This window comes from Myotis yumanensis, unplaced genomic scaffold (assembly GCF_028538775.1).
Source record: "Myotis yumanensis isolate MYYU_CA2020_CCGP unplaced genomic scaffold, mMyoYum1.0.hap1 SCAF_15, whole genome shotgun sequence".
Taxonomy (NCBI): Eukaryota; Metazoa; Chordata; class Mammalia; order Chiroptera; family Vespertilionidae; genus Myotis; species Myotis yumanensis.
Window position 1 is genome coordinate 1,024,913 of NW_027223766.1, and position 26,902 is coordinate 1,051,814.

The following is a 26,902-nucleotide window of genomic DNA, read 5'->3' on the forward strand; positions in this document are numbered from 1 at the left end:
CCCCGTACGGAAAGGGGCGGGCACACCGCTGAGGGCCCGAGTTTTTCACTCTTGGTGGGACCCGCCGCCCGCCGCCCGCCGCCCGCCGCCCGCCGCCCGCCGCCCGCCGCCCGCCGCCCGCCGCCCGCCGCCCGCCGCCCGCCGCCCGCCGCCCGCCGCCCGCCGCCCGCCGCCCGCCTCTGCGAGGCCTCCTGCCCCGAGCGGACGCGCCATGGAGGGCCGCCTGCCGGGCGCCGCGGCAGAGGGGCTGTCCGGCTGAGCTGCGGGCGACACCGAGCTGCCGGGCCCTGCGGCGGGCTGGCGGGCGGGCACGGGGACCCAGGTCTGGGCGCCCGGCCCCGCGGCCTCGGAGCTGCAGGCTGAGCGCGCGGCCCGGGGACGACCCGGGGGCGGCGTGGCCGCGGTGGGGCGCGCGCGCTGCGGCCGGGGCCTGGCGCTGGGCTGCGCGCTGGCGGCGCTGGGCCTGGCCTCGCTGGCGCTGGCCCGCCGCGCGCTGCGGCACCTGCTGCGCTGGGCCGAGGGCCTGCCGCCGCCGCTGGGCCCGCTGCTCTTCGCGCTGGGCTTCGTGGCCGTGTCCTTCCCCTGCGCCTGGGGCTACCTGGCGCTCAGCGTGGCCGCCGGCTACCTGTACGGCTTCGCGCCGGGCCTGGCGCTCGTGGCCGCGGGCGCGCTGCTCGGCACCGGCCTGGCGCACGGGGTCTGCCGGCGGCTGCTGGCGGCGCGCGTGGCGGCCCGTGTGCGAGGCAGCGAGCGGCTCAGCGCCGTCGTCCGCGTGGTGCAGGGCGCCGGCGGCCTCAAGGTGGTGGCGCTGGCCCGACTGACGCCCATCCCGTTCGGGCTGCAGAACGCGGTGTTCTCGGTGAGTGTCGGTCCCCGCGGGGAGGGCGCCCGTGTGGTCAGTGCCCGGGAGGTGACAGCGACAGGGGCCAGGACTCCCTGGGCGCTCGCGGTCAAGCCGATCGGCCAGGCCCCAGCGGGAGGTCTGGCGGAGCGGAATGCCCCCTTTTCGCATGTTTTGATCAAAACCGAACTTGCCGCTCTGAGTGCAGATAGAGGGAAATGTCCGTTTGCCACCTTACTTCTCTGGGAGCCAGGGCCGCACACAGCCTTCTCTGTCGCCTGCATCCTGACTCCAGGGTTCCATGACCCGCGAACAGGGGGCTGTAGCGGCAGACACACACTTTTAAGCTTCCTCACTGAATAGGCCTCCTGCGCCCGGTACTTGCTTTAATGCAGTGTGAAGAGGTAGGTCCTCCTGCCATCTTTCTTAGAAGGAACTTCACTCTGAAATCCCAGGTCCCCGTGCCCAGCGCGCACGTCCTTCTCGCGTCTCCAGACCTGCCCTGTGCGCTGCTGTCGGCTTCCAGCTGGTGGCGGGTGGGACTGCTGGCCCCTCTTCACGCTCCTGCTGAGTCGGGACACATTTCCAGCCACCTGCCCCTACTTCACCTTTGTGAGCGGAAGTGGTGGAACCAGTTCACAAGGCCCCAAATTAGGTGATTCGCAGAGTTTGCAGAGACTTTGGCACTCGGCCCTTCAGCCAGACTCAAACTGTGGCGGCAGAGAGACAGCGTTCGAAGCCACAGGAGGCCTGCGTGTTATAGTAGTGGTTCTGACACATGGTTTTGTTTAGAAAAGTCATTTTTAGTCTCTATAAACTTGTGTATTAAGAATAATTCTAAATAGCTTAACTTGGTGACAGAATTAATTTTTTCTTTTGAAATCCTTTTGCAAATCTTGTGTTTTCTCTAACAGCAGCATCAGTGGCTGTAGACGAGTTTTGGCGGAGGCCTGGTGTTGACCGTAGATGGTAGGGTCTCAGCCTCTACAGTATGAAGTGTGAACGCGAAGGCTCACCGCGCTCGGGCCACAGAGAGCGAAGGCTGGGACTAAGGAGCCGGGGTTCCATCGCTAGTTTGCCTAGTTCGCCGCTGTCCTGGTGAACTTTGCACCTTTTCTGTCCCTTGCAGTGCTTGCTATTCCGTTCCTTCTGTCTCTGGGTCAGATGCTCATTTGTAACACGGGGAACGCAGCGGTGCCTGTTCCATAGGATTGCTGGGAGGACCCATCAGTGAACGCATGCCGCAGAGCTGGCTTAGCAAGCCTGCGCCTCGGCCTGTGACCCTCCCTGCTGCTACTCAAGGTCACAGGTAGTAAATGAATGACAGAGTCAAACTTTGCACTGTAGTCTGCTGATAGGATTGCCACCATGGCTCTGCTTCTTCATGGTATCTTTAGTCCCTAGTGTAGTTCTGTGCCTGTAATAAGGAATAGGGGTCAGTTAATTTAAAAGGTATTTTTTAAATGTCTAACATATTAAATATGTGAGTAAGAAGTTGTACTTTGTACAGGGTTGCGTGGCCTCCCGCTGCTGCTCTCCTGTCCAGGCATATTTCTCGTTTTCTTCTTCCCTTCCTGTATTTTACTTATTGTTTGTTTGTTTTTTTAATCTTTTAAAAAAATATTATAATAAGTATTACAAAGCGTATTACATATGTGTCCTTCCCCCACCCCCCGCCCTTGACAATCCCCTGCCCTCCCTTACCCCCCAATGTCTTATGTCCATTAGTTATGCTTATATGCATGCATACAAGTTGGTTGATCTCTTACTCCCCTCCCTTCTGCCCCCCAACTCTCTCTGGCCTTCCCACTGCAGTTTGACAATCAGTTTGAGGCAGCTCTGCCTCTGTATCTATTATTGTTCAAAAGTTTGTAATGGTCTTTATTATCCATGAATGAGTGAGATCATGGGGTATTTTTCCTTCATTGACTGGCTTATTTCACTTAGCATAATGCTCTCCAGCTCGATCCATGCTGTTGCAAATGGTAAGAGTTCCTTCTTTTTTACAGCAGCATAGTATTCCATCGTGTAGATGTACCATAGTTTTCTAATCCATTCATCTACTGATGGGCACTTAGGCTGTTTCCAGATCTTAGCTATGGTGAATTGTGCTGCTATGAACATAGGGGTGTAAATATCCTTTCTGATTGGTGTTTCTGGTTTCTTGGGATATATTCCTAGAGTGGGATCACAGGGTCAAATGGGAGTTCCATTTCCAGCTTTTTGAGGAAACTCCATACTGTCTTCCATAGTGGCTGCACCACTCTGCATTCCCACCAGCAATGCACAACTATTCCTTTTCTCCACATCCTCTCCCGCACTTGTCATTTGTTGATTTGTTGATGATAGCCATTCTGACAGGTGTGAGATGATACCTCATTGTTGTTTTGATTTGCATCTCTCGGATGATTAGTGACTTTGAGCATGTTTTCATATGTCTCTTGGCTTTCTGAATGTCCTCTTTTGAAAGGTGTCTATTTAGATCCTTTGCCCATTTTTTGATTGGATTGTTTATCTTCTTTTTGTTAAGTTGTATGAGTTCCCTATAAATTTTGGAGATTAGGCCCTTATCAGATATGACGTTGGTAAATATGTTTTCCCACGCAGTGGGTTTTCTTGTTGTTTTGTTGATGGTTTCTTTTGCTGTGCAGAAGCTTTTTATTTTGATGTAGTCCCATTTGTTCATTTTCTCTTTAGTTTCAACTGCCCTAGGAGCTGTATCAGTGAAGAAATTGCTTTGGCATATGTCTGAGATTTTGTTGCCTTTGTATTCTTCTAGAATTTTTATGGTTTCCTGTCGTACATTTAAGTCCTTTATCCATTTTGAGTTTATTCTTGTGTATGGTGTAAGTTGGTGGTCTAGTTTCATTTTCTTGAATATATCTGTCCAATTTTCCCAACACCATTTATTGAAGAGACTATCTTGCCTCCATTGTTTGTTCTTGCCTCCTTTGTCAAATATTAATTGATCATATTGGTTCGGGCTAATTTCTGGACTCTCTATTCTATTCCACTGATCTATATGTCTGTTCTTGTGCCAGTACCAGGCAGTTTTGAGAACAGTGGCTTTGTAATACAGCTTGATATCTGGCATTGAGATCCCACCTACTTTGTTCTTTCTCAGGATCGCCACAGCTATTCGGGGTCTTTTTTTATTCCAGATGAATTTTTGGAGAGTTCGTTCTAGATCTTTGAAGTAGGCCATTGGTATTTTAATGGGAAGTGTGTTGAATTTATAGATTGCTTTGGGTAGTATGGACATTTTGATGATGTTGATTCTACCAATCCAAGAACATGGTATGTTCTTCCATTTCTTTATGTCTTCCTCTATCTCTTTTTTCAACGTCCTGTAGTTTTCTGAGTAGAGGTCTTTTACCTCTTTAGTTAAGTTTATTCCTAGGTATATTAATTTTTTTGGTGCGATGGTAAATGGGATTGTTTTTATAATCTCTCTTTCTGAAAGTTCACTATTGGTGTATAGAAATGCCTCAGATTTCTTGGGGTTAATTTTGTATCCTGCTACATTGCCAAATTCATGTATAAAGTCTAGTAGTTTTTTGATGGAGTCCCTAGGGTTTTGTATGTATAATATCATGTCGTCTGCAAATAAGGACAGTTTTACTTACTCTTTTCCAATTTGGATGCCTTTTATTTCTTCTTCTTGTCTAATTGCAATGGCTAATACTTCCAGGACTATGTTGAACAGGAGTGGTGAGAGTGGGCATCCCTGTCTTGTTCCTGTTCTTAGGAGAAATGGTGTTAGTTTTTGTCCATTGAGTATGATGTTGGCTGTGGGTTTGTCATATATGGCTTTTATTATGTTGAGGTATGATCCTTTTATTCCCGCCTTGCTGAGAGTTTTTATCAAAAATGGGTGTTGGATTTTGTTGAATGCTTTTTCTGCATCAATTGATATGACCATGTGGTTTTTTTCTTTCAATTTGTTTATGTGATGTATTACGTTTATTGATTTACGGATGTTGTACCATCCTTGCATTCCTGGGATAAATCCTACTTGGTCATGGTGTATGATTCTTCTGATGTACTGTTGGATCCAATTTGCTAAGATTTTGTTGAGGATTTTGGCATCTATGTTCATGAGGGATATTGGCCTGTAATTCTCTTTCATTGTGTTGTCTTTACCTGGTTTTGGTATTAGGATGATGCTGGCTTCATAGAATGAGCTTGGAAGTGTTCCTTCCTCTTGAATTTTTTGTAGTAGTCTGAGGAGGATAGGTTTTAGTTCTTCCTTGAATGTTTGGTAAAACTCCCCTGAGAAGCCATCTGGTCCTGGGCTTTTGTTTGCTGGGAGCTTTTTGATGACTGCTTCAACTTCTTCCATAGTTATTGGCCTATTGAGATTTTTAGATTCTTCCTGATTGAGTTTTGGAATGTTGTATTTTTCTAGGAATTTGTCCATTTCCTCCAGGTTGTCTAGTTTGTTGGAGTAGAGTTGTCCGTAGTATTGTTTAACAATCATTTGTATTTCTGTGGGGTCTGTTGTTATTTCACCTCTATCGTTTCTGATTTTGTTTATTTGGGACCTCTCTCTTTGCTTCTTGGTGAGCCTGACTAGAGGTTTGTCAATTTTGTTTTTCCTTTCAAAGAACCAGCTCTTGGTTTCATTGATTTTCTGTATTGTTTTTTTGGTCTCTATGTCATTTATTTCTGCTCTGATCTTTATTATCTCCTTCCTTCTGCTCACTCTGGGGTTTTCTTGTTGCTCTCTTTCTAATTCTTTGAGTTGAAGAGTTAGATGATTTACTACCATTTTTTCTTGTTTTTTGAGATAGGCCTGCAGAGCTATAAACTTCCCTCTCAGGACTGCTTTCATTGTGTCCCATAGGTTTTGGATTGTTGTGTTTTCATTGTCATTAATTTCCAGGATGTTTTTAATTTCTTCTTTGATGTCATTGGTAACCCAATCAATATTTAATAACATGCTATTCAGCTTCCAAGTGTTTGAGTATTTTGGGTTGTTTTTATTGTAGTTTATTTCTAACATTATGCCATCGTGGTCTGAGAAGAAGCTTTTTATGATTTCAATCTTCTTGAATTTGTGGAGACTTTGCTTGTGACCCAATATGTGGTCTATTTTTGAATATGTCCCATGAGCACCTGAGAGGAATGTATATTCCGCAGCTTTGGGGTGAAGTGTTCTGAAGATGTCAATTAAGTCCATTTGATCTAGTGAGTCATTTAGGATTGCTGTTTCTTTGCTGATTGTTTGTCTAGCGGATTTATCCAGTGATGTCAGTGGTGTATTAAAGTCCCCTACTATGATTATATTGTTGTCGATCTCTCCTTTGAGGAGTTTTTTTATGAATTTGGGTGCCCCTGCATTGGGTGCATATATGTTTACCAGGGTTATATCTTCTTGTTGTATTGATCCCTTTAGTATTATGAAGTGGCCTTCCTTATCTCTGGTTATAGCCTTCACTTTGAGATGTATTTTGTCCGATATAAGTATTGCTACCCAAGCTTTCTTTTCCTTTCCATTTGCGTGAAAGATATTTTTCCATCCCTTCACTTTCAGTCTGTGTGAGTCCCTTCTAATGAGGTGGGTCTCTTGTAGACAGCAGATGTATGGGTCATGTTTTTTTTATCCATTCAGCCACTCGACGTCTTTTGGTTGGAGCATTTAGTCCGTTTACATTTAAAGTTATTATTGAAAGGTACTTGTTTGTAGCCATTCCTTTTTTTGTGTGTGGCTGTTTTCTTTCTGAGCTTGTTATTTCTTCTTTTTACACCAGTCCCTTTAGTGTTTCTTGCATGGCTGGCTTGGTGCTGATAAACTCCCTTAGCCCTTTCTTGTCTGTGAAGCTTCTTATTTCCCCTTCAATTTTGAATGATAGCCTTGCTGGATAGAGTATTCTTGGATTCAGTCCTTTGCTTTGCATCACTTTGTAGATTTCCGTCCATTCTTTTCTGGCCTGATGTGTTTCTGTTGAGAAATCATTTGATAATCTAATGGGAGATCCCTTGTATGTAACTTTCCGTCTCTCTCTTGCAGCCTGTAAGAGTCTCTCTTTGTCCTGAACATTTGCCATGGTAATTATGATGTGTCTTGGTGTGGGTCTTTTTGGGTTCACCTTGTTTGGGACTCTCTGGGCTTGTGTGACTTTTTTCTTCCCCACCTCTGGGAAGTTTTCTGATATTATTTCTTCGAATAGGTTTTCTAATCCATGTTCATCTTTCTGTTGTTCTGGCACCCCTATTATTCGTATGTTGTTTCGTTTCATGTTGTCCCAAAGCTCCCTTAGGCTCTCCTCCTGTCTTTTAATTTTTTTCTCCATTTGCAGTACAGTTTGAGTGTGTTTTGCTTCCTTGTCTTCTAATTCACTAATTCGGTCCTCCGCTTCTCCCAGTCTACTGTTGATACTTTCAATGGTGTTTTTTATTGCAGCTATGTCACTCTTCATTTCTTCTTGAGACTTACTTAAGTTGTTGATTTTTTCATCTGTTTCTTCTAGCTTCTTGCATAAGTAGTTGATTTTTTCATCTGTTTCTTCTTGCTTCTTGCACATCCGGTGCATGTACTCTGGGACCCTTATTCTGAATTCTTTTTCCGTCATGTTGCATATCTCTGTCTCACTTAGTTGCTTTTCTGGCGAGTCCTCCTTTTCTTCCCTTTGGGGGTTTCTTTGTCTACCCATGTTTGATCTCACTGACATATCTAGTTGTTGAGTCGTTCAGTGGCTGCTCCCTGGATGGCAGTGGCTGCTCCCTGGGTGGCAGTGGCTCCTCGGGCTGTGGTTACTCCTTGGGCGGTTGTGGTAGCAGCGGCTCCTCCGTTGATAGCAGGGCCTCTGGTGGGTGCTGTTCACAGTTGTGGTGGCTCTTCTGGCTGGTGGAGGGAGGCTTCACACACAGCAACTGTTCCCCAGACAGAGCGTGTGGTAATCAGGAGGCCGCTGTTGCTTGAATCTGCTTTCCGTGGAGGGAAGCAGGTCTCCTCTGAGTTCATGTAGTCACGCTGCTTGAGAGCCGTTGCCTCTGGGTTAGTAGCCGATCTCTGGATGTGGATAACAGCTACTCAAGATGGCGCGGTCTCGCCTCGCCGCTGAGCTGGCGCCCAGGGGGAGGTTTCAGCCTCAATCTCTAACCATCCCCATTTTCTAGGAGTTCTCTGTCTTTCCTGGCTGCAGACTGTCTCTCAGCTGAATCTCCTCTGCTTGTTCGGGCTGTATGTTACCCATTTCAGCTGCTCGCCCTTATCTGCTCCGGGACAAAGCACCAACACGTCCGTCTAAGCCTCCGCCATTTTTCTTCTGTCTACTTATTGTTTATTATATATGTTTTTATTGATTGATTTTAGAGAGGAGTTATGTATAGTTGTTCTTCTGAGCTGTACTTTCTGTTGTAACGTGTGTAACATCTGCGGCATAGCTGTGATAAAATGTGGTTTGCTTATTATTTACTATTTCCTTCTCTCCATCCCATGCATTTCAAAATGAGAACATTGATACCTAGAGTTTTTTTTTAATTTAATAGCTATTTACAGTGCGCTTACTAAGTGAAGGCTCCGTTCTTCCACCCGGCACCTTATTTAATGCTCACATCAACCCTAACCCCCAACAACTAAAGCACAGGAGGCGGAGTGGGAAGTGACCCGCCCAGCATACGCCAGTGCATGGAGAGGCGTGGGCTCACCAGTCTGCTGGTCCGAGAAGAGCTGCGTTTCCCAGGAACCTGGTTCCTGGGCTTGCAGCTCACAAATCTCTCTCTCTAGCCTGTTGTGTCATAGTAACATGCACATGCATGTCTTATTATCTTTCCTCGATTAAAAAAACCTTTAAAAGCAGGCACCTTTTTAAAATTTATTTTAACAGGTTTTTGTTCTGTCTACAAAATAAGTTCATTGTAAAAACTTTGAAAAGTACAAATTATCTTTACTTGAAGAAGAAAACAATCATTAACATTTTAGTATGTTTTTCTAGTCACTGCATGTGGTAATGCACTGCTTTTCTTCTGTAACATGGTGAGTGAATGTTATAGATGGTTTTAGTGACCTTTTCCTGAACGTAATGGGCACTTGTTAAAGAAACTACAAAGTGACTCCCAGTGACCACCGGGCCGCTATGGTTTCCCATCTTTATATCTTTATCTCTGCTTAGGGTGGGGCCTCATGTGTAGAAGGCATTTGATAAATTTTTGTTGAATGAGTAAAAATTATAAACCTATACTTTGCCATACTCTATAAAGAAGATCTTTTTAACTATTCAGAGAAACTTCATTATATTTAGACTCTGGACTGATTCTTCGCATTCTGATATTTTATAACTTAAATATTTATTTTAGAGATAACTTCCAAAACATACAATGTTTTATTACTAGCTGCAATGTAAGATCATTTTGTCATATTTACTTATGTACTTGACAAGTTTATTCTAAAGAAAGTTCTCTTTTCCAGTGATTGCTCCAAACTAACAGGAACCTTCCTCAAATTGGGCCCCATTCACGTCATTCCTTAACTAGACCCCCAGTGTCCCCCCAGGGCCCTGCTGTGTCACCTAGTGTCCTGTCATGCTTCCCAGGGTCCCCAGCATGTGCCTGGACACACCCCCTGCTTTCCTGCCAGTGTCCTGTTCATTCTCTTCCTAGAGACGCCCACCTGCCTCCTCCCACCTGCCCCTTCCCACCTCTCACCTGCCCCTTCCCACCTCCCACCTGCCCCTTCCCACCTCCCACCTGCCTCCTCCCACCTGCCCCTTCTCGCCTCCCACCTGCCTCCTCCCACCTGCCCCTTCCTGCCTCCCACCTGCCTCCTCCCACCTGCCCCTTCCCACCTCCCACCTGCCTCCACCTGCCCCTTCCCACCTCTCACCTGCCCCTTCCCACCTTTCACCTGCCCCTTCCCACCTCCCACCTGCCCCCTCTCACCTGCCTGCCAGCCCAGATGCAGCTTGCAGAGTTGTCCCTGTGCCTCCTCCTCGGGCCACCCTTGCCCTGTCTCTGCAGCTGGTTGGTCCCGCTCACTCTAATGCTCTGCACTGGTGTTGCCTCTGCTTGGCCTCTGGGGCTGGCTGTGTTGTTCTGGTTCCTGGCAGGTAGCTGTGTCTACCTTGCTGTCTGTGGGCGCCACCAAGACCTTGGGGTGCAGATGTGAGTCTGTCGTTAAGGGAGTTGTGAGTGACCTTCCAAACCAGCAGAGCGGCCTCTAGTGGATCATCTGTGAACAGATGGACGCGGCTTAACCCAAAGCAGGAGTGGGTGAAGGGGAGCTCTAGGTTACACTGTTGGTACCAGGTCTCACTGTCATACCGAGGTGGGGACATGGAACAGTTATTCTCAGAATTAATGGCAGTAGCAGCAACATGAAGTACTTAGAAATAAGTGAATAACATGCATGATGTACATAAATAAAACTACTAAACGTTAATAAGGTGTAAAAATTCTGAGAAATTACAGAAACATTTTGGATAAGTGCTAAATATTCTGGAGGTTTCAGCTCTATCCAGTTTAATTTATAAATATACCTTAATCATATATATAATTGACTAATTTTTTTGAATGACATAGTAGTCCTCAAATTTATCTGTAAGACTAGTTATGGCAGTTTTTCAAAGGAGAGAAATGAAAGGGTTTACAATCCAAGATTTAGGGTGTCAGTGGGCCACATTAGAGCCCCAAATGGCTCCTTTCACATACAGTTACTTCATTTCTAATAAAGTCAGCATCACAAGTCACTGCAGAAGTTAATTCCACAAGTAATGCTGGGAAGATTGGCTCTGGGGGAAGGGCAGGGATAGGCTATTCCCTCTCCTTTATATTCTTACATTTAAGCCAAATAAATTTTAGAAGGAATAAGTGGTAAATGCTACAAAGGAAGACAATTACAAAAAAAATACGGGTAAAAACTAACATGGGGATCTGAAGAGTTTCTAAAGCTGAAAGCAATGGAGAAATCAGAGGGAAAGATAGGTAATACTTGATCACACACAGATGTAGAAACAATTATATGTCAAAACATAAGGGATACTATAGAGGAAAATATTTGCCACATATAGTAGTTAAAAGGTTCCCCTTACTACATAAACAGCTCTAATGAATACATAAGAAAAATACGTAGTGTTCCAATTAACAAATGGGCAAATGTGAACAAATAAAGCCATACTTTAAAACTAATATCAATTGTATTAAATAGTGCTGATGAGACATCATTTTACCCCTGTCAAACTCAGGAGGATTGAAACGTTATTGAGGTTGCTGTGATGGGAAGGACACGAATGCATTGCTTACTGACAGGCATACAGTCACTGGACTTTTTTGGGAAAGGTTTTTATAATTCGATCCAATGGGTCCACTCCTAGTGATTTATCCTAGAAAAATGGAAATACATTTATTGTGTAACAGATCATTCCAAAACTGAGCGGCTTAATAAGCATCGCCTCACAGTTCTGTGGTTGGGGGTCCCTGTGTAGGAGGCTGGCCTGGGGTGCAGCTCTCTCCACACCTGCAGTCAACTCCAAGCCTGACTGTGGAGAATTTGCCTCCAGGCAGGCCTCCCCAGGGAGCTACTTGCCTGCTGGAGGGAGAGCTGGAAGTCTGTTGGCAGAAGTGCCAGGAGCAGCCGTGCCCGGCACAGGCCGCACAGGGCACGAGCACTGAGGTTTGGCGGAGTAGTTTAGACTCTGCCTCCTATACTGGTTAGTGTGCAAACAACTGTCCCTTACAGCTGGATTTTCATCTGTAGTGGCAGAAAAAGAAGCACATGACCACATGTCCACAGTGAAACACACAAAGTGATGCCTGCAGCCGCAGACACAGCGGTAGCATGGCTGCCCGCGATCATGTCTGCCTTTGCTGCGTGCCAGTTGTGAGCTGGGCATTTGCTAGATATTGTTCACACCTTTCTGATCCTAACAATAGCCATGCAGGGAGGTGGTTTTACCCTCATTTCCCAGATGAAGAGGCTGATTGATGCTCAGAGACGGTAGCTGGTGGCGTGCTCATCCCCGGAAGGCCGCTGGGGTCTGTGGCTCCAGAGCCGGGACAGTGCTGCTCATGTGCTTGTGAAGGGGTGACAGGAGGAGGCTTGACAGAGCGACTGTGTGCACATTTCTTGTTCATGGAAGAAGAGAGAGTCACACATGTTACCTTTCAGTGGTAGAAAAATAGAATGTTAAAACATTTTAAACTTCATTTTATTCTAAATCTCCATACTGCATGTATTCCTTTTATAATCATTTTTAAAACTCTGATCCTTGTAAAGTATTTCAGCTCCCTCTGCTTCCAGGGGGAATCCACTCGCCAGACTTGTGCACAGTTCTGTGTGAGGTGAAGGCGTTCCTGATGAGTCACCCTTCCCTTTCCCTTGGACTTGCAGATGACCGAGCTTCCCTTACCCAGCTACCTGCTGGCGTCCTCGGCGGGGCTGCTGCCCACCCAGCTCCTGAACTCATACCTGGGCACCACTCTGCGGACCATGGAAGATGTTATTGCGGAGCAGACTGTTAGTGGATATGTTGTTTTTTGTTTACAGGTGAGTTTAAGGCCAAGCGTTGCCTTTTTTTCCTTCTTGTAAAACATTGCTGATTAAACCTAACAGATTTTATTGAAAATAATTTAAGATTTTTGCTTTTTGTGTATTTTCTTGTTCTTTCAATCATACGTAATATTTTGACAACATTTACATTTTAATTGTGTGGCTATAAGGAAGTGTATAGAACTGAATTGAAGATGATCTTAAAAAGGAATGACAACAACCGGGTTCTTTCTTCGGTGATTATTTTCACAGTCACCACTAAACCAAATACTCTATTTCGAGTTAGTGTGAAGTGTTAATACTCTGTTTCTGAAAGTCATTTTAGTGAGATTTGGTGGGGTTGGCTTTATCTTAGTTACTTTATCTTCAAATTATTGAACATCTTCTATTTCTTAGAATATTGTATTGGTTATATATTTCTTTTCTGGTGTAATTTGATGTAGAGCAAACCTTTTTTAGAAAGTATTGCTTTCTAAAGAGTAAAGATTTCTGCTACAAATCTAAATAAGATTTGTATAATGGATTATTATCATGCAAACTGTAATATAGTTTGGGGAACATGTGATACCATATACTAGATGTACCAGGTAATATGGATTTTTTTCAATAGATGGAGTTACACATGTGTTGATATATATGCAATTTGATATGTATGCTAGTTTGTTGTATTGACAGCAAGCTTCAAAATTTCATATGTCAAATTTGCTGAAGGTGTTAACATCATAGATATTTTTACACTTAAAAATGTCGAATTTTGTGCCAAATAAAGAGCGTTTGCGGGAAGTTTTAATTCATTACTTTCTTTTGAAGAAAAAGTTATCGTATACTTTGGAAAGCTTATGGTGAACATGCTCCATCTCAAGATACTTGTGAACGCTGGTTTAAACACTTCAAAAGTGATGATTTTGATGTGAAAGACAAAGAGCGTCCAGGTCAACCGAAAAAGTTTGAAGACCAACAATTACAAGCATTATTGGATGAAGATGCGTTTCAAACTCTAAAACAACTGCCGAAACCGGTTTGGCTCAGTGGATAGAGCGTCGGCCTGCGGACTGAAAGGTCCCAGGTTCGATTCCGGTCAAGGGCATGTACCTGGGTTGCGGGCACATCCCCAGTAGATGTGCAGGAGGCAGCTGATCGATGTTTCTCTCTCATCGATGTTTCTAACTCTCTATCCCTCTCCCTTCCTCTCTGTAAGAAATCAATAAAATATATATTTTTTTTAAAAAAAGAACAAACTCTAAAACAACTTGCAGAAAGATTAAACGTTGCTCAGCAAACAATTTCTGATCGTTTACAAGCAATGGGAAAGATTTTAAAGGAAGGAAAATGGGTGCCACATCAACTGAATGAAAGACAAATGGAAAACGGAAAAGACATCAGTAAAGTGTTGCTTCAATGGCACGAAAGAAAGTCTTTTTTGCATCGAATTGTGACTGGCAATGAAAAAGTGGATTTATTTTGAGAATCCCAAAAGCGCAAAATCATGGGTTGATCCAGGTCAACCATCAACATCAACTGCAAGGCCAAATCCCTTCGGAAAGAAGACAATGCTCTGTGTTTGGTGGGATCAGGAAGGTGGGGAGTATTATGAGCTTCTAAAACCAGGTGAAACCGTTAATGCTGATTGCTACCAACAACAAATAATCAGTTTGAACCACACTTTGATCATGAAACGATCAGAATGTCCCAAAAGATACGGCAAAGTAATTTTGCTTCATGATAACGCACCATCACACACTTCAACACCAGTTAAAGACATGTTAAAAGATCTTGCCTGAGAAGTATGAACCCACCCACTATATTCACCAGACCTTGCTCCTTCAGATTACCACTTGTTCCGATTGATGGCACACGCACTTTCTGAGCAGCACTTTAAAACGTATGAAGAAGTGGGAAATTGGGTCTCTGAATGGTTTGCCTCAAAACAAGAAAAGTTCTATTAGGACGGTATCCACAAATTACCTGAAAGATGGGGGAAATGTGTAGCTAGCGATGGACATTACTTTGAATAAAGCATCTTTGATGTTTCTCTTAAAATTATCATGTTTTCTTTGATTACAAAATCCGCCATTATTAACCGATACACCTAATAAGAGGTTGATAAAAGAGAAAAGTTCTGTATGTAGGCTCATTTATTTAGTGCATTTAAATTGCATACAGGAAGAGTTAATTTATTTCTTTAGTTATGATACATTTTATTCCTGAGATTTACCAAAATAGAAAATCATCATAAACTTTGACGATCTAGTAAGATGATGAAGGACAGCTAGCCTTTATTGAGTGCTTTACTTGCCATATAGTTGAGCTCATTTAATTCCCACCAAAACCCTAGGAAGTTTGTATTTTTATTATTTCCAGCCCACCTTGGACATAATCCTTCGCAGCGCTACCCTCAGTGATGCCACATGCCTGGCGTGAAACTAATCATGGCAGAAATATTTACACCACGGGAATGGCAGGTGCTCCAAATCAAGATTCCCACCTCCGGTCCTTGCGCACTAGTGTGTCAGCACACCAGCAGCTGGCATCTGTCTGCGGTGGCAGCTGCAGGCAGACGCGGAGCTGAGGGTGTTGTAGGGGCCGGCCACACTCGTGACCAGGGACAGTGGTCAGCTGACAGGTAGTGCTAGCAAGATGGTGACCCACTTGTTTTGATTCATGCTGTTATTGACATGTGGTGTCAGGTCACAGATGTTCTGTCAGTGGCGCTGTTCTCAGGTCTTGAGGTGCCATGTACTGTAGGGACAACGCACCTGTGCACACGAGCAGTGAGCAGTCGGCCTGTGAGCTCCACAGGAGGCGTGTCAGCGGAAGGACTCGGCAAGAAAACTTGGCAATGATTTTGCTGTTCGGGGGGGTCAGGTATTTTTATTTTATGCTTTGCCTTCAGAGCTATATATATTTTTTAGGTAACCTGAATCTAGGTTTAGAGTTATTATAGTTGGTTTATTTTTATGACTGCAAGTCACATGAAGCTTTCTATGCCTTCTGTCTGTGGAGTCATTTGTTTGAGGCCTATAAGATTCTGGTGTACTCTGCATTCTCAATATTTTTTCAGTATAAATTTAAGCACATTTTGCTTCTCCAGTTTCCTGAAAACGAGTAATCCATTCAAAACCTCTTTTCCTCTACGTTACGTGTGAGTAGTTAGAACTCCTCGTCCACAGGTCTTTCCCAAGACTCTCGGTGTTGCGTGCAGTCCTACGCCAGGACGGGACAGCGCGGAGTGGTCAGTGGAGCGTCTGAACGTGCAGGATCTTTTCCCACCATGTCTCACCCCCACGGGAGCTGGCAAACTTACCTCAGGATACAAATGGGGGGGAAGCAAATCTTTCTCAACTCGGCATTTCTGAAAAATCACCACCACAGCAAAAAGGGAAGGCGCCTCGCTCGGAGCCTGTTCCTGGAAGGACTGGCTCAGGCTGCAGATGTGGGATGTGAGAGGGGAGCAGCCGTCATCGGAAGGGCCCGCCGGAGGAGGAGAGGGGTGGCTCCGGCTAGGCCGCGTGGGGCCGGGACCTTCCTGGGCTGCTAGAAACGGCGCAGATCCGCCTCAGTTCTGGAGCTGCCGGCAGGGTCCGCGTGGCCGCAGAACTGAGCCGTGGCAGGTGGTGCTCGGAGCAGGCCGGCTAGTCCATGTCCTGAAACAGGCTGGGACCCGCGGCCTCATCCAGTCCCTCGTGTGTCTCCCCATGTTGGTGTGGCCACAGCCAGAGCCCCCTGGGGAGCCCGAGTCTCATCTTCACACCTGCACCTCCAGGGGTCGTGGGCCAGGCAGACGGGCCCTGGTGTCAGTGCGGCGTCAGCGGCTCCTCGGCACCTGACCGCCTCCCTCCTCCCGTCGACCACCCTCTCCCTCCCCCGTCTCCACCGCTCTTCCCGACTCAGGAGCATCAGGTCCTCAAACGGAAACCCGTTGCCATCTGCGAAGGCGCTGGCCTCCGGGCTTGCTGGTGCCTCCCCGGTGATGGTGAGTGTCCTCTTCTGGGCAAGAGTCCTTTCCCCGGTGCTTGGGCTTCTGTTTGATGGGAAGCCTTTTAAAACACGCGTGTGTCCTCACACGCCACGGGCTGAGCAGAGCGGGAGTCAGTACAAACCACAGGTCCTGGGTCCGCAAGGACATCTGAGGAGAAGCCCACGGGGACGGAGCCAGAGGTTTGCCTCTGGGCCTGAGCCTCTGTCCTGTGGCTTGTCACAGGCTCCCCAAAGCCACACACCACCTCGTCTCCATCGCGTGCAGACAGGGCACTGCCCCCCAAGCACCTCGGTTTCCTCGGTTTCCTCACGGCTTTTCCGCTGGCCTGGCCCAGGCCCTGCGATGTTTTCCTCCCAACCCCTAAGTCAGCGTTTCTCAAGACGGCAGCTGAGGTTCCTCGTCTCCCTCAGAAAAGTGTTCTTCTGGGCACATCTGTTGCTGGGAGGGGGCGGCTGCTGTACGGGTGATGGTGTGAGGACCCTGGTCCATTGTTGGGGGGCTGCTGTATGGGTGATGGTGTGAGGACCCTGGTCCATTGTTGGGGGGCTGCTGTACGGGTGATGGTGTGAGGACCCTGGTCTATTGTTGGGGGGCTGCTGTACGGGTGATGGTGTGAGGACCCTGGTCTATTGTAGGGGGGCTGCTGTACGGGTGATGGTGTGAGGACCCTGGTCTATTGTTGGGGGGCTGCTGTATGGGTGATGGTGTGACGACCCTGGTCCATTGTTGGGGGGGCTGCTGTACGGGTGATGGTATGAGGACCCTGGTCTATTGTTGGGGGGCTGCTGTACGGGTGATGGTGTGAGGACCCTGGTCTATTGTAGGGGGGCTGCTGTACGGGTGATGGTGTGAGGACCCTGGTCTATTGTTGGGGGGCTGCTGTACGGGTGATGGTGTGAGGACCCTGGTCTATTGTTGGGGGGGGCGGCTGCTGTACGGGTGATGGTGTGAGGACCCTGGTCCATTGTTGGGGGGGCGGCTGCTGTACGGGTGATGGTGTGAGGACCCTGGTCTATTGTTGGGGGGGCTGCTGTACGGGTGATGGTGTGAGGACCCTGGTCTATTGTTGGGGGGCTGCTGTACGGGTGATGGTGTGAGGACCCTGGTCCATTGTTGGGGGCTGCTGTACGGGTGATGGTGTGAGGACCCTGGTCCATTGTTGGGGGGCTGCTGTACGGGTGATGGTGTGAGGACCCTGGTCCATTGTTGGGGGGCTGCTGTACGGGTGATGGTGTGAGGACCCTGGTCCATTGTTGGGGGGCTGCTGTACGGGTGATGGTGTGAGGACTAGTCATGTTGGGTTCAGCCTCCGTTCCACATCTCAGACTGTTCGCTGCCCCTCCAGCCTGTCTCACATGGGACTGGGCACCTTGTCCCCACTCAGCCTCTCCCTTTCGCTCTAATGGTGTTTCCATCTCCGCATGTGTCACTTTGCACTGCTCAGTATCAAAGTTGGGGTTTTCAATCAGTGTCTTGTCTTTTTAAGAACTAAGATGTTAGAGAACAAACATAGACGCAAAAGCCCACCTTTAAAATCTGACTTGCTTAGAATTGCACTGAGTGATGGTCCTCACTTCATGGGGCCCCTGACTGAGTCCCAAGCCCTGCCCCCCCCCCCCCCCGTGCCCGCTGCCCCCCCCCTCCCACCCCCTCACGCTTGGAGTTGGGACATGCCCATGAGCTGCTAACATGACGGGGAGGCCTCACGTGCAGGGCTAAGCTCAGGGTCACCTCGGGCTCGGCAGCCTCTGGACACGTGTGGGCCATCACACAGCACCTGCTCCACCTCGCTTCTCTGAGGGCTGCTCCGAGAACCATGGACAGACGGCCTTTGAGTGCCGCATGCAGAAGAGGCGGCTGCGAGACGTTCTGTGGCCAAGCACAGGAACCACGCGCCCTGGTGGTGGGGTCTGAAGACCCGGCCTGGGCTGGCATCACCACCCCAGCAGCGGCCGGGCCTGGCCTGGCTGTTCGTGACGCCTCCTCTAGACTCCCTTTGACCAGCATTTCTACCATCATCATGGTTTCCTTTGGTTTTGTTCCTAAGGACACATGTTTTCGCATTCATGTCGTGTGTTAATCTTTGAAGCTTATTGGCATTTCATTTCTCAAGTGGTTGTTCATGGTTCCAAGTGTGGCCACACCAGGTATTTCGTTTGCAAGTGGTGGTGCTGCTCAGAGGCCCGGGCGCCTGTGGGCAGGGCCAGGTGTGCAGAGACGGGCCAGTCAGGCAAGTTACGAGCTCAGCCCGCATTCCCTCTGCTGCACACATTTCAATCCTTGGGGAAGCTTTTTAGTTAAAGGGACGGGCTTGACATGATGTCGTGTGTGGGCTGGTGGGGCGCTTTCCTGCGTGACCGAGTCCTGGTCACCTGTAGCTGTCGGCCCCACCCCAGCAGACGGCTGAGGGGAGAGTAGATGACAGACGTGTGAACGGCTGAAAGTCCTCCCTGCGCGTGTTTGAGAAGCGTCCTGTTGGAAACATTCCTAAGCCAAGTCTCAATGGGCGCTCTCTCCCCTTCCTTCCAGGGTGAGATGCTCACTGGCTCTGTTTGATTCGCAGGTTATCATCAGCATCGGCCTCATGGTCTATGTGGTCCATCGAGCGCAAGTGGAGCTGAAGGCGGCTCTTGTCACCTGTGAATTGGAACTGGAAGCCCCGCTGGTGAGCGGCGGGCAGCCAGACAGCGGCATCGACATCGTGTGACCCCCTACGCGGGAACCCCTGAGCGCATGCTTGTGGGCAGCCTGGTGCTGTCCGGGTGTCGTCCCCCCGATGTTCTGTGGCACAAATAGGACTGGTTTAAACGGCTCTGCTTTTCTGAGGCGAGAACTGCTGTCTGTGGGCAAGTGCCTGGGTTTGGGCTGCACGGTGACCCGGTCACCCCGCAGAGGCCTTCGGTCTGCACTGCTGTGGTGTCTTCTCTCTGGGGACTTGTGAGCAGAGCAATCACCCAAGGTGTGCTGGTCAGTCCTATTACAGAGTCTGGGAGCCGCCTGCATCCGTCCTGCTCACAAAGTGTGTGCCCTTTGCCCGGCCGCTTTCCAGAAGGGTGAGCAGAGGGGTTCGGTTGGTTGCTTCCCTGTTTATTCCCGGTTAGAAGCAGACGCTGACTTTGGGCTGACCGTGGCCTGCCAGCAGGCGTCGTGGCATGTGTGCCGGTCACGCCCAGGGTCCCCGTCGAGGCTGAAGTGCTCTTACCACCCTTCCTCCCCGGGCAGTGGCGCCGGAGCCACGAGGCTGACAGGTCAGCACAGACCTCGGGCCGCTGTGCGCTCACTGCTCCTCCTCAAAGGCCGTTGCACGCAGTTTACCCAGTCATTTCATTAAACACTTTCTTTTTATAGTCATCGTTAGGTTTTGAAATAAAAATGTTTTCCCTTTAAAATGGTGGGCTTGCTGTCATTGAAGGTGTCACTCAGGTGGCCTTATTGGATCCAAACACCCTTTTTTAAAAACAAGCTTTAAAATCATGTTTGTGATTCCACTGAAGTTCTTATGTCCTCTTCCCCATTGTCTGCAGCTTTAAACTGTAAATATGATGTGAGCCTCGTGCTCGCCGTGTGTCAGTGACCTGCTGTGGAGCAGGCTCGCTGTTTGCTTCCCAGTTGCTTTTCTCTGATAAGACTCAGGACCCTGAACTGTGAGCGGTGCTGGGAGCCCTCGTGGGGGTGCACGGGGACTCACCTGGGCTCAGAGGGCATGTGCACTCACGCACCACCTGACATCTGTGAATTTAAAGATTGTGAATTTAAAGATTCGGTGGGTTTTTTTTGTTTTTTTTTTACAACTAAGATTATAGATGGGATCCAGGTTTTCTGGTTCATATCTCAGTTTGGCAAGAAGATTCCAACCTAGAGACTCCCACTTGCCTGGCCATTGGTGGAGCCTTTGCCTGGTTCGCTCCCAGGGGAAGCGCCATCAGAAGCAGCGTCATCCTGTCCTGCGCTGAGCGTGCTCAGTGGGTAAGTTCTCTGTGCCAGGGCAAGCGCAGTGTTCTCCCTTGCAGCACACCGCGCTCTCGCCTGCCAGGAACCGGGGCTCGGCCAGCATCTGCCCAGGGCCTCAGCGCAGGCAGTAGGCCTGCAGCACGCGGGCAGCCTCCACATTGTCTTTATTGATAGAAAAACGCATAGATTGGAATATTCTTATTCTTTTTTGAATCCTAATTACTTCTTTAGTTCCTTGTTTCATTTGTTTTTTAATGATTTTATAATGAGCAATACATTTGGTCCATGTCTAACTTGACTTTTCTTGTGCTCTTCGTTGGTTAGTTTATTGAAGGAATCATTCATCTAAGGTTATTACTCTCAAACTTGTGTGCACTTTATGTATTTGAAGTGCATTTATTTACTTAGCATTTCATAACTTGAATAATTTCCCCAAACATAAACCTTTTGGTAGTTCATAACCTGCTCTTCCAACTGTTGCCTGGCACTTCAAATAAACATGTCAAGGTGAACGAGAAGTGATTGTTCTGTATGCTGCCAATCATTTTATATAATAAATCACCCATTTTTATTTAAGATCGTGTGGATGTGCTGTTTCTAAGACATTAGCGTGAAGCCACCCTCCCTTTCTCTCCAGCCCCGAGTGGACAGTGCCACGCCTGGTGCCCTGGGCGCGGGCCACTCTGCTCCCCATCGGGCAGCACCACGCTGCCACAGGATTTCTCATGTTGATCAAATCCTGCCTCCAGTCATTGAGAATCCTGTGTAATAAAGAACTAATATGCAAATGGTCATCACACCATCACACTGTAAGGGCTCAGACACTCAACACTGGGGAGAGAGGAATGGGGACCAGCCAGGCACAAATGAACTCGCGAGAGAGGAATGGAGACCAGCCAGGCTGCGGCCCGGGAGAGGGACAAGCCACCTACCTTATGGTCCCAGGCGCCTGTAGCTGCAGCCCAGGCAAAGCCGCCCGCCCACGGTCCCCTGCGGCTGCGGCCAGCCCAGGCGAAGCTGGCCCAGCTCCTGGGTGCCTGCATCTGGCCAGGGGGAGGGAAGCCCGGGTCTTGGGTGCCTGCAACTGGCTGGTGGAGGGAATCCAGGTGTGGGGCGAGGCAGAGGCAGCTAGGGGCGATCAGGCCAGTAGGGGAGCAGTTAGGGGCAATCAGACAGGCAGAGGTGGTTAGGGATGATCAGGCAGGCAGGCTAGCAGTTAAGGGTGATCAGGCAGGTGAGCAGTTAGGAGCCAGTGGTCCCAGATTGTGAGAGGCAGTCGGACATGCCCTGAGGGGTCCCGGATTAGAAAGGGTGCAGGCCTGGCTGAGGGGACCCTCCCCATGTGCATGAATTTTGTGCACTGGGCCTCTAGTATATTTATAAAATAAAATGTTTTAGACTTCTCACCTGTTTAAGTGCAGTTAAAAGTTGCTTTATGAATATTTTTAAAAGCATACAATATACCTAGTTTCTAATTCTGATAACCAATAAGTTCTAATTTTAATTCTCTGGGCCTTCTCATGAGTTTTCCACACATTCTGGTTTATTATCACTCATTTTGTTTTGGTTTTTGAAAATAGCAGAGCTAGTCTCTGTCATTGGATGTGGTTTGAGTTTGTGTTCAGAGGTGACGGGGTTCTCAGAGCTGTCCCCCCTGTCCTGCCTGTGTGACCGCCTATACCTCTCTCTGCAATGACCATCCCCTGAGGGTCCGTGTGGCCTTGGGTCACTCGCTCCATCAGAGATGCCACTGTATCACTGTTGCTGCTTTAGTTAGACGTTGTTGATTTCCGTAAACCATTTAGGACATACTTTTTTTCCATAAATATATTTTTATTGATTTCAGAGAGGGAGAGGGAGATAGAAACATCAATGATGAGAGAGAATCATTGATTGCTGCCTCCTGTATGCCCCCTACTGGGAATCGAGCCCGCAACCTGGGCATGTACCCTGACCAAAATTGAACCTGGGCCCCTTCAGTCCGCAGGCCAACACTCTATCAAGGCAAGGACCATCCATCAGCAGAAAGATCGGGACTCACTGAAGGCTATGGTCAGCATTATTTAGCAATAAAGTATTTTTAAATTGAGGCATGTACATTGTTTATTAGACATAACACTATTGTGCACTTCATACCTGTAGCACAGCAGGAACTTGACTTCTGTGCCCTGGGAAGACATTTGTGTGACTCACCTGATTGCAGCAGGCACTTCGTTGTGGGGGCCTGGACCAAGCCCGCAATCTCGGAGGCCTGTTTCCCACTGCGATTACCCCTGGGAAACAGTAACCACAATCCAGTTCATGGGGGCTCTCCCAGGAGCAGAGCGGGAGGTTTCCATGGTAACAGTGGCAAGGTCTCCAGGGCGCACTTCTGTCTCCTGGGGCTCCTTCTCCCATGTCCTCTCACCTGAGCAGCCCCGTGTCAGGCAGGCCTAGCAAACCTGCGGGGTAGCATTTACCAACAGAGTGCGGACTGGAGCGGGCATGGTCAGTGCTGAGCGAGGAGCAGGCCTGATACCGCCTTCCTGCCCTCCTGCCCTCCTGCCCTCCTGCCCTCCTGCCCTCCTGCCTTCCTGCCTTCCTGCCCTCCTGCCTTCCTGCCCTCCTGCCCTCCTGCCCTCCTGCCTTCCTGCCTTCCTGCCCTCCTGCCTTCCTGCCCTCCTGCCCTCCTGCCCTCCTGCCTTCCTGCCCTCCTGCCCTCCTGCCTTCCTTCCCTCCTGCCCTCCTGCCTTCTGGTCGCAAGGATGCTCAACCTCCCTTCCCCCCCTCCCCCACCTAGGTCTCTCTCTGTTCGGGCACCTCCTGTAAGGGGAAGACTACGTGTGTTACATGGATCTTGCTAAGATGTTTTTTAATCGCAAAAGCTAAGTCCAGTTTCTAGTCACTGATTCCTGGGGTTCCTCCTACCTGAACCCATCAGGAGCTTAGGAGCTCCCCCCCATCTTTTTGGTAGAAGCTGCTAATTCCAGGCAGCACCTCGGGGGGCATCCACCCCCCACGGCCCTGAGCCGCAGACATGGGGGCGGGGGCGGGGCGGAGATGGGGACACGTTCTGCAAGTGGTCGGGGTTGAGGTTGTCACCCCACAGCCGCCCTGAAGGGAGCAGATGAGGAGGAGGCAGGTGTGCAGGGCGGGCAGAAGCGGGTACTGCCGTGAGTAGGAGACAGTATTTCCCGTACCGTTTATGATATTATTGTGTTCATTATTATTTACCTACTTTTCCGCCCTGTAATTGCCGTTAGAAACCCCAAAGGCCTTGCGTCAGGAAAGGCTCCGTTTTTAACTTTTCTCTCACAGGTGTGTCCTGAGGGGCCGGACAGGAAGCAGGAATCGGACGCTGTGGCCATCCACGCCAAGATGCGTTTCTGCAGCAACAGATCACCCTCAGTCCCTCAACAAATTAAAAGTAGAGCTGCCGCAGGACCCAGCAGTTCACTTCTGGGACTATATCCCAAGAACCCCAAACACAGACCCAAAGCAGTGTCTGTACCCGGCTCACAGGTGCCCGCGGCAGGAGAGGTGCGGGCGCAGCCTGGGTGCCCACAGCAGGCGCTGGATGGAGCTGCAGGGCGTGGACCCAGCGGAATGCGGCTCAGCGGGAGGGGACGGAGCCCTCCCCACTCACGCAGAGGGCGGGCCTGACGGTGTTCGCTGAGCGATGAGCCAGTCAGAGAGAGCGAGCACCTCTGGTCTCACTCACATGTGGAATCTAATGAACAAAATGAACTGGCAGAAGAGGAAGGAAGCTCATGGGTACGGGAAACAGGCTGCTGGCTGCCAGACGGGAGGGTGAGCGGGTGGTGGGAACAGTGTGAGTAACACGCCTGCGCCTGGAACAGAAGGGACAGCAGCCACCGAGGGTGGTGCCTGGCCAGCGCCGCCTCATCTGCAAACAGGCAGCTGGGGGCGTGGGAACGCGCAGGGGAGAAGCAGGGAGGCAGCTGCAGGCTGCCACTTCCTGCCGCCTCTCCCTGTGGACGGTTCCTGTTTCTCCAGCGTCAGTGTTTGAGGACGGAATGTCCAGCTCGAGGCCCCTCTGGGAGCAGGACTCTGGCAGGCACAGCTGCAGCTGGAGACCTTGCCCTTGGCCAGGCCCCCCTCCTCTCGGGCCCGGTGCCCCCTCTTCCCGGGCCTGGCCCCCCCTCCTCCCAGGCCCGGCCCTCCTGCTTCCCGGGCCCGGCCCTGCTGTGCCACAGCCCGTCTGCCTGTGCCCTGAGGACAGGCACTGATTCACACTCACAGCGGGAAGGACCCTGTTACCACGAGAGCCGAGAGCCGGGAATTCTGTCAGGACAAAAGCCAGGCGTGTTGCCATCGATGTTACTAGGTGTGCACGCCTGTTCTCTGAGTAGCCTGGCTGGTGTGTGCTGGGTTCTGGGGCACTCACCCCCACGAGTCCTGTCAGTGGGTCTGCTGGCAACCCCAGCAGGAAGGTGCCCACACACACAGCGGCACACGCAGCGGCACACACAGTGGCACACGCAGCAGCACACGCAGGGGCACACGCAGGGGTACACACAGCGGTTCACGCAGCGGCACACGCAGTGGCACACACAGCGCCACACACAGCAGTTCATACAGGGACACACGCAGCGGCACACACAGTGCCACACACAGCAGTTCATACAGGGACACACGCAGCAGCACACACAGCGCCACACACAGCAGTTCATACAGCAACACACGCAGCGGCACACACAGAAGTTCATGCAGCGGCACATGCAGGTGCACACGCAGCGGTTCACACAGCGGCACATGCAGGTGCACACGCAGCGAAACAACCAGGGACACACAGCGGTTCACGCAGCGGCACACACAGCAGCACACACAGCGGTTCACGCAGGGGCACATGCAGCGGTTCATGCAGCGGCACATGCAGGGGCACACGCAGCGGCACAACCAGGGGCACACACAGCGGTTCACGCAGCAGCACACACAGCGGCACACACAGCGGTTCACGCAGGGGCACATGCAGCGGTTCACGCAGCGGCACACACAGGGGCACACGCAGCGGCACATGCAGCGGCACACACAGTGGTTCACGCAGCGGCACATGCAAGGGCACACGCAGCGGCACACGCAGGGGCACATACAGCGGTTCACGCAGGGGCACATGCAGCGGTTCACGCAGCGGCACACGCAGGGGCACATGCAGCGGTTCACACAGGGGCACATGCAGGTGCACACGCAGCGGCACAACCAGGGGCACACACAGAGGTTCACGCAGCGACACACACAGCAGCACACACAGCGGTTCACGCAGGGGCACATGCAGCGGTTCACGCAGCGGCACACGCAGGGGCACACGCAGCGGCACAACCAGAGGCACACACAGAGGTTCACGCAGCGGCACACACAACGGCACACACAGGGGCACACACAGCGGCACATGCAGCGGCACACACAGTGGTTCACGCAGCGGCACACGCAGGGGCACACGCAGCGGCACACGCAGGGGCACATACAGCGGCACACGCAGGGGCACATACAGCGGTTCATGCAGGGGCACATGCAGCAGTTCACGCAGCGGCACACGCAGGGGCACACGCAGCGGTTCACGCAGCGGCACACGCAGGGGCACACACAGTGGTTCACGCAGCAGCACATGCAGGGGCACACACAGCGGCACATGCAGCGGCACACACAGCGGTTCACACAGCGGCACACGCAGGGGCACACACAGCGGTTCACGCAGCGGCACACGCAGGGGCACACGCAGTGGTTCACGCAGCGGCACATGCAGGTGCACACGCAGTGGCACTCACAGCAGCACACATAGTGGTTCACGCAGCAGCACATGCAGGGGCACACACAGCGGCACACACAGTGGTTCACGCAGCGGCACACACAGGGGCACACACAGCGGTTCACGCAGCAGCACATGCAGGGGCACACACAGCGGCACACACAGTGGTTCACGCAGCGGCACACACAGCGGTTCATGCAGCGGCACACACAGTGGTTCATGCACCGGCACACACAGCGGCACACACAGCGGTTCACACAGGGGCACACGCAGCAGCACACGCAGCGGCACATGCAGCGGTACACGCAGCAGCACACGCAGGGCACACACAGCGGTTCACGCAGCGGCACACACAGTGGTTCACACAGGGGCACATGCAGCGGCACACACAGCGGTTCACGCAGGGGCACATGCAGTGGCACACACAGCAGTTCACGCAACGGCACACACAGCGGTTCACGCAGGGGCACACGCAGCGGCACACACAGCGGTTCACGCAGCAGCACACACAGCGGTTCATGCAGCGGCACATGCAGCGGCACACGCAGTGGTTCATGCATTGGCACATGCAGCGGTTCACGCAGGGGCACACGCAGGGGCACACAACACGCAGGCGGGAAAGGCAGCCACGGGCGTTCAGGGCTGTGTCCAGGACAGACCGCCGTTCTGCCATCAGAGCCCTCTGAACGCCGCACCCTCTTTATTGTTCTTGAATTGAAGTCCTTGAGTTTAACCTTTTAACACTAGCATCCACCTGTTCTGTGGCCCTGGCAGGAAGAGAGGTGAGGCTCAGGGCGGCCACACAGCCGTGCAGGTGACCCCAGCCGGGACACAGCGATGGGGCAGGTGCGGCCGTTCAGGAGGGAGCGGCCACCCCGTGCCGCTGGGGCTGGGGTT

General features: G+C 50.4%; 2 protein-coding genes and 1 long non-coding RNA gene across 3 annotated transcripts; 1 reads left to right on the forward strand and 2 right to left on the reverse strand.

Annotated features, from left to right (window-relative positions):
- Positions 1-211: 211 nt before the first annotated feature.
- TMEM64 (transmembrane protein 64) lies at positions 212-20,835 on the forward strand. The gene is made up of 4 exons (XM_070392709.1): positions 212-238; positions 323-859; positions 12,171-12,326; positions 18,872-20,835. Exons 1-4 carry the CDS (start codon positions 212-214, stop codon positions 19,013-19,015), a joined length of 864 nt encoding a protein of 287 aa, XP_070248810.1. The 3' UTR covers positions 19,016-20,835.
- Positions 20,836-21,316: 481 nt separating this feature from the next.
- LOC138993099 (uncharacterized) lies at positions 21,317-23,513 on the reverse strand. The gene is made up of 3 exons (XR_011468226.1): positions 23,477-23,513; positions 22,396-22,427; positions 21,317-21,347 (listed from the first exon to the last, which is right to left on the reverse strand). It is a non-coding gene; the product is annotated as an uncharacterized lncRNA (long non-coding RNA).
- Positions 23,514-24,660: 1,147 nt separating this feature from the next.
- On the reverse strand, positions 24,661-26,058 carry LOC138993459 (keratin-associated protein 10-4-like). Its single transcript, XM_070392711.1, has one exon. It carries the CDS (start codon positions 26,056-26,058, stop codon positions 24,661-24,663), a length of 1,398 nt encoding a protein of 465 aa, XP_070248812.1.
- Between the last annotated feature and the right edge of the window lie 844 nt (positions 26,059-26,902).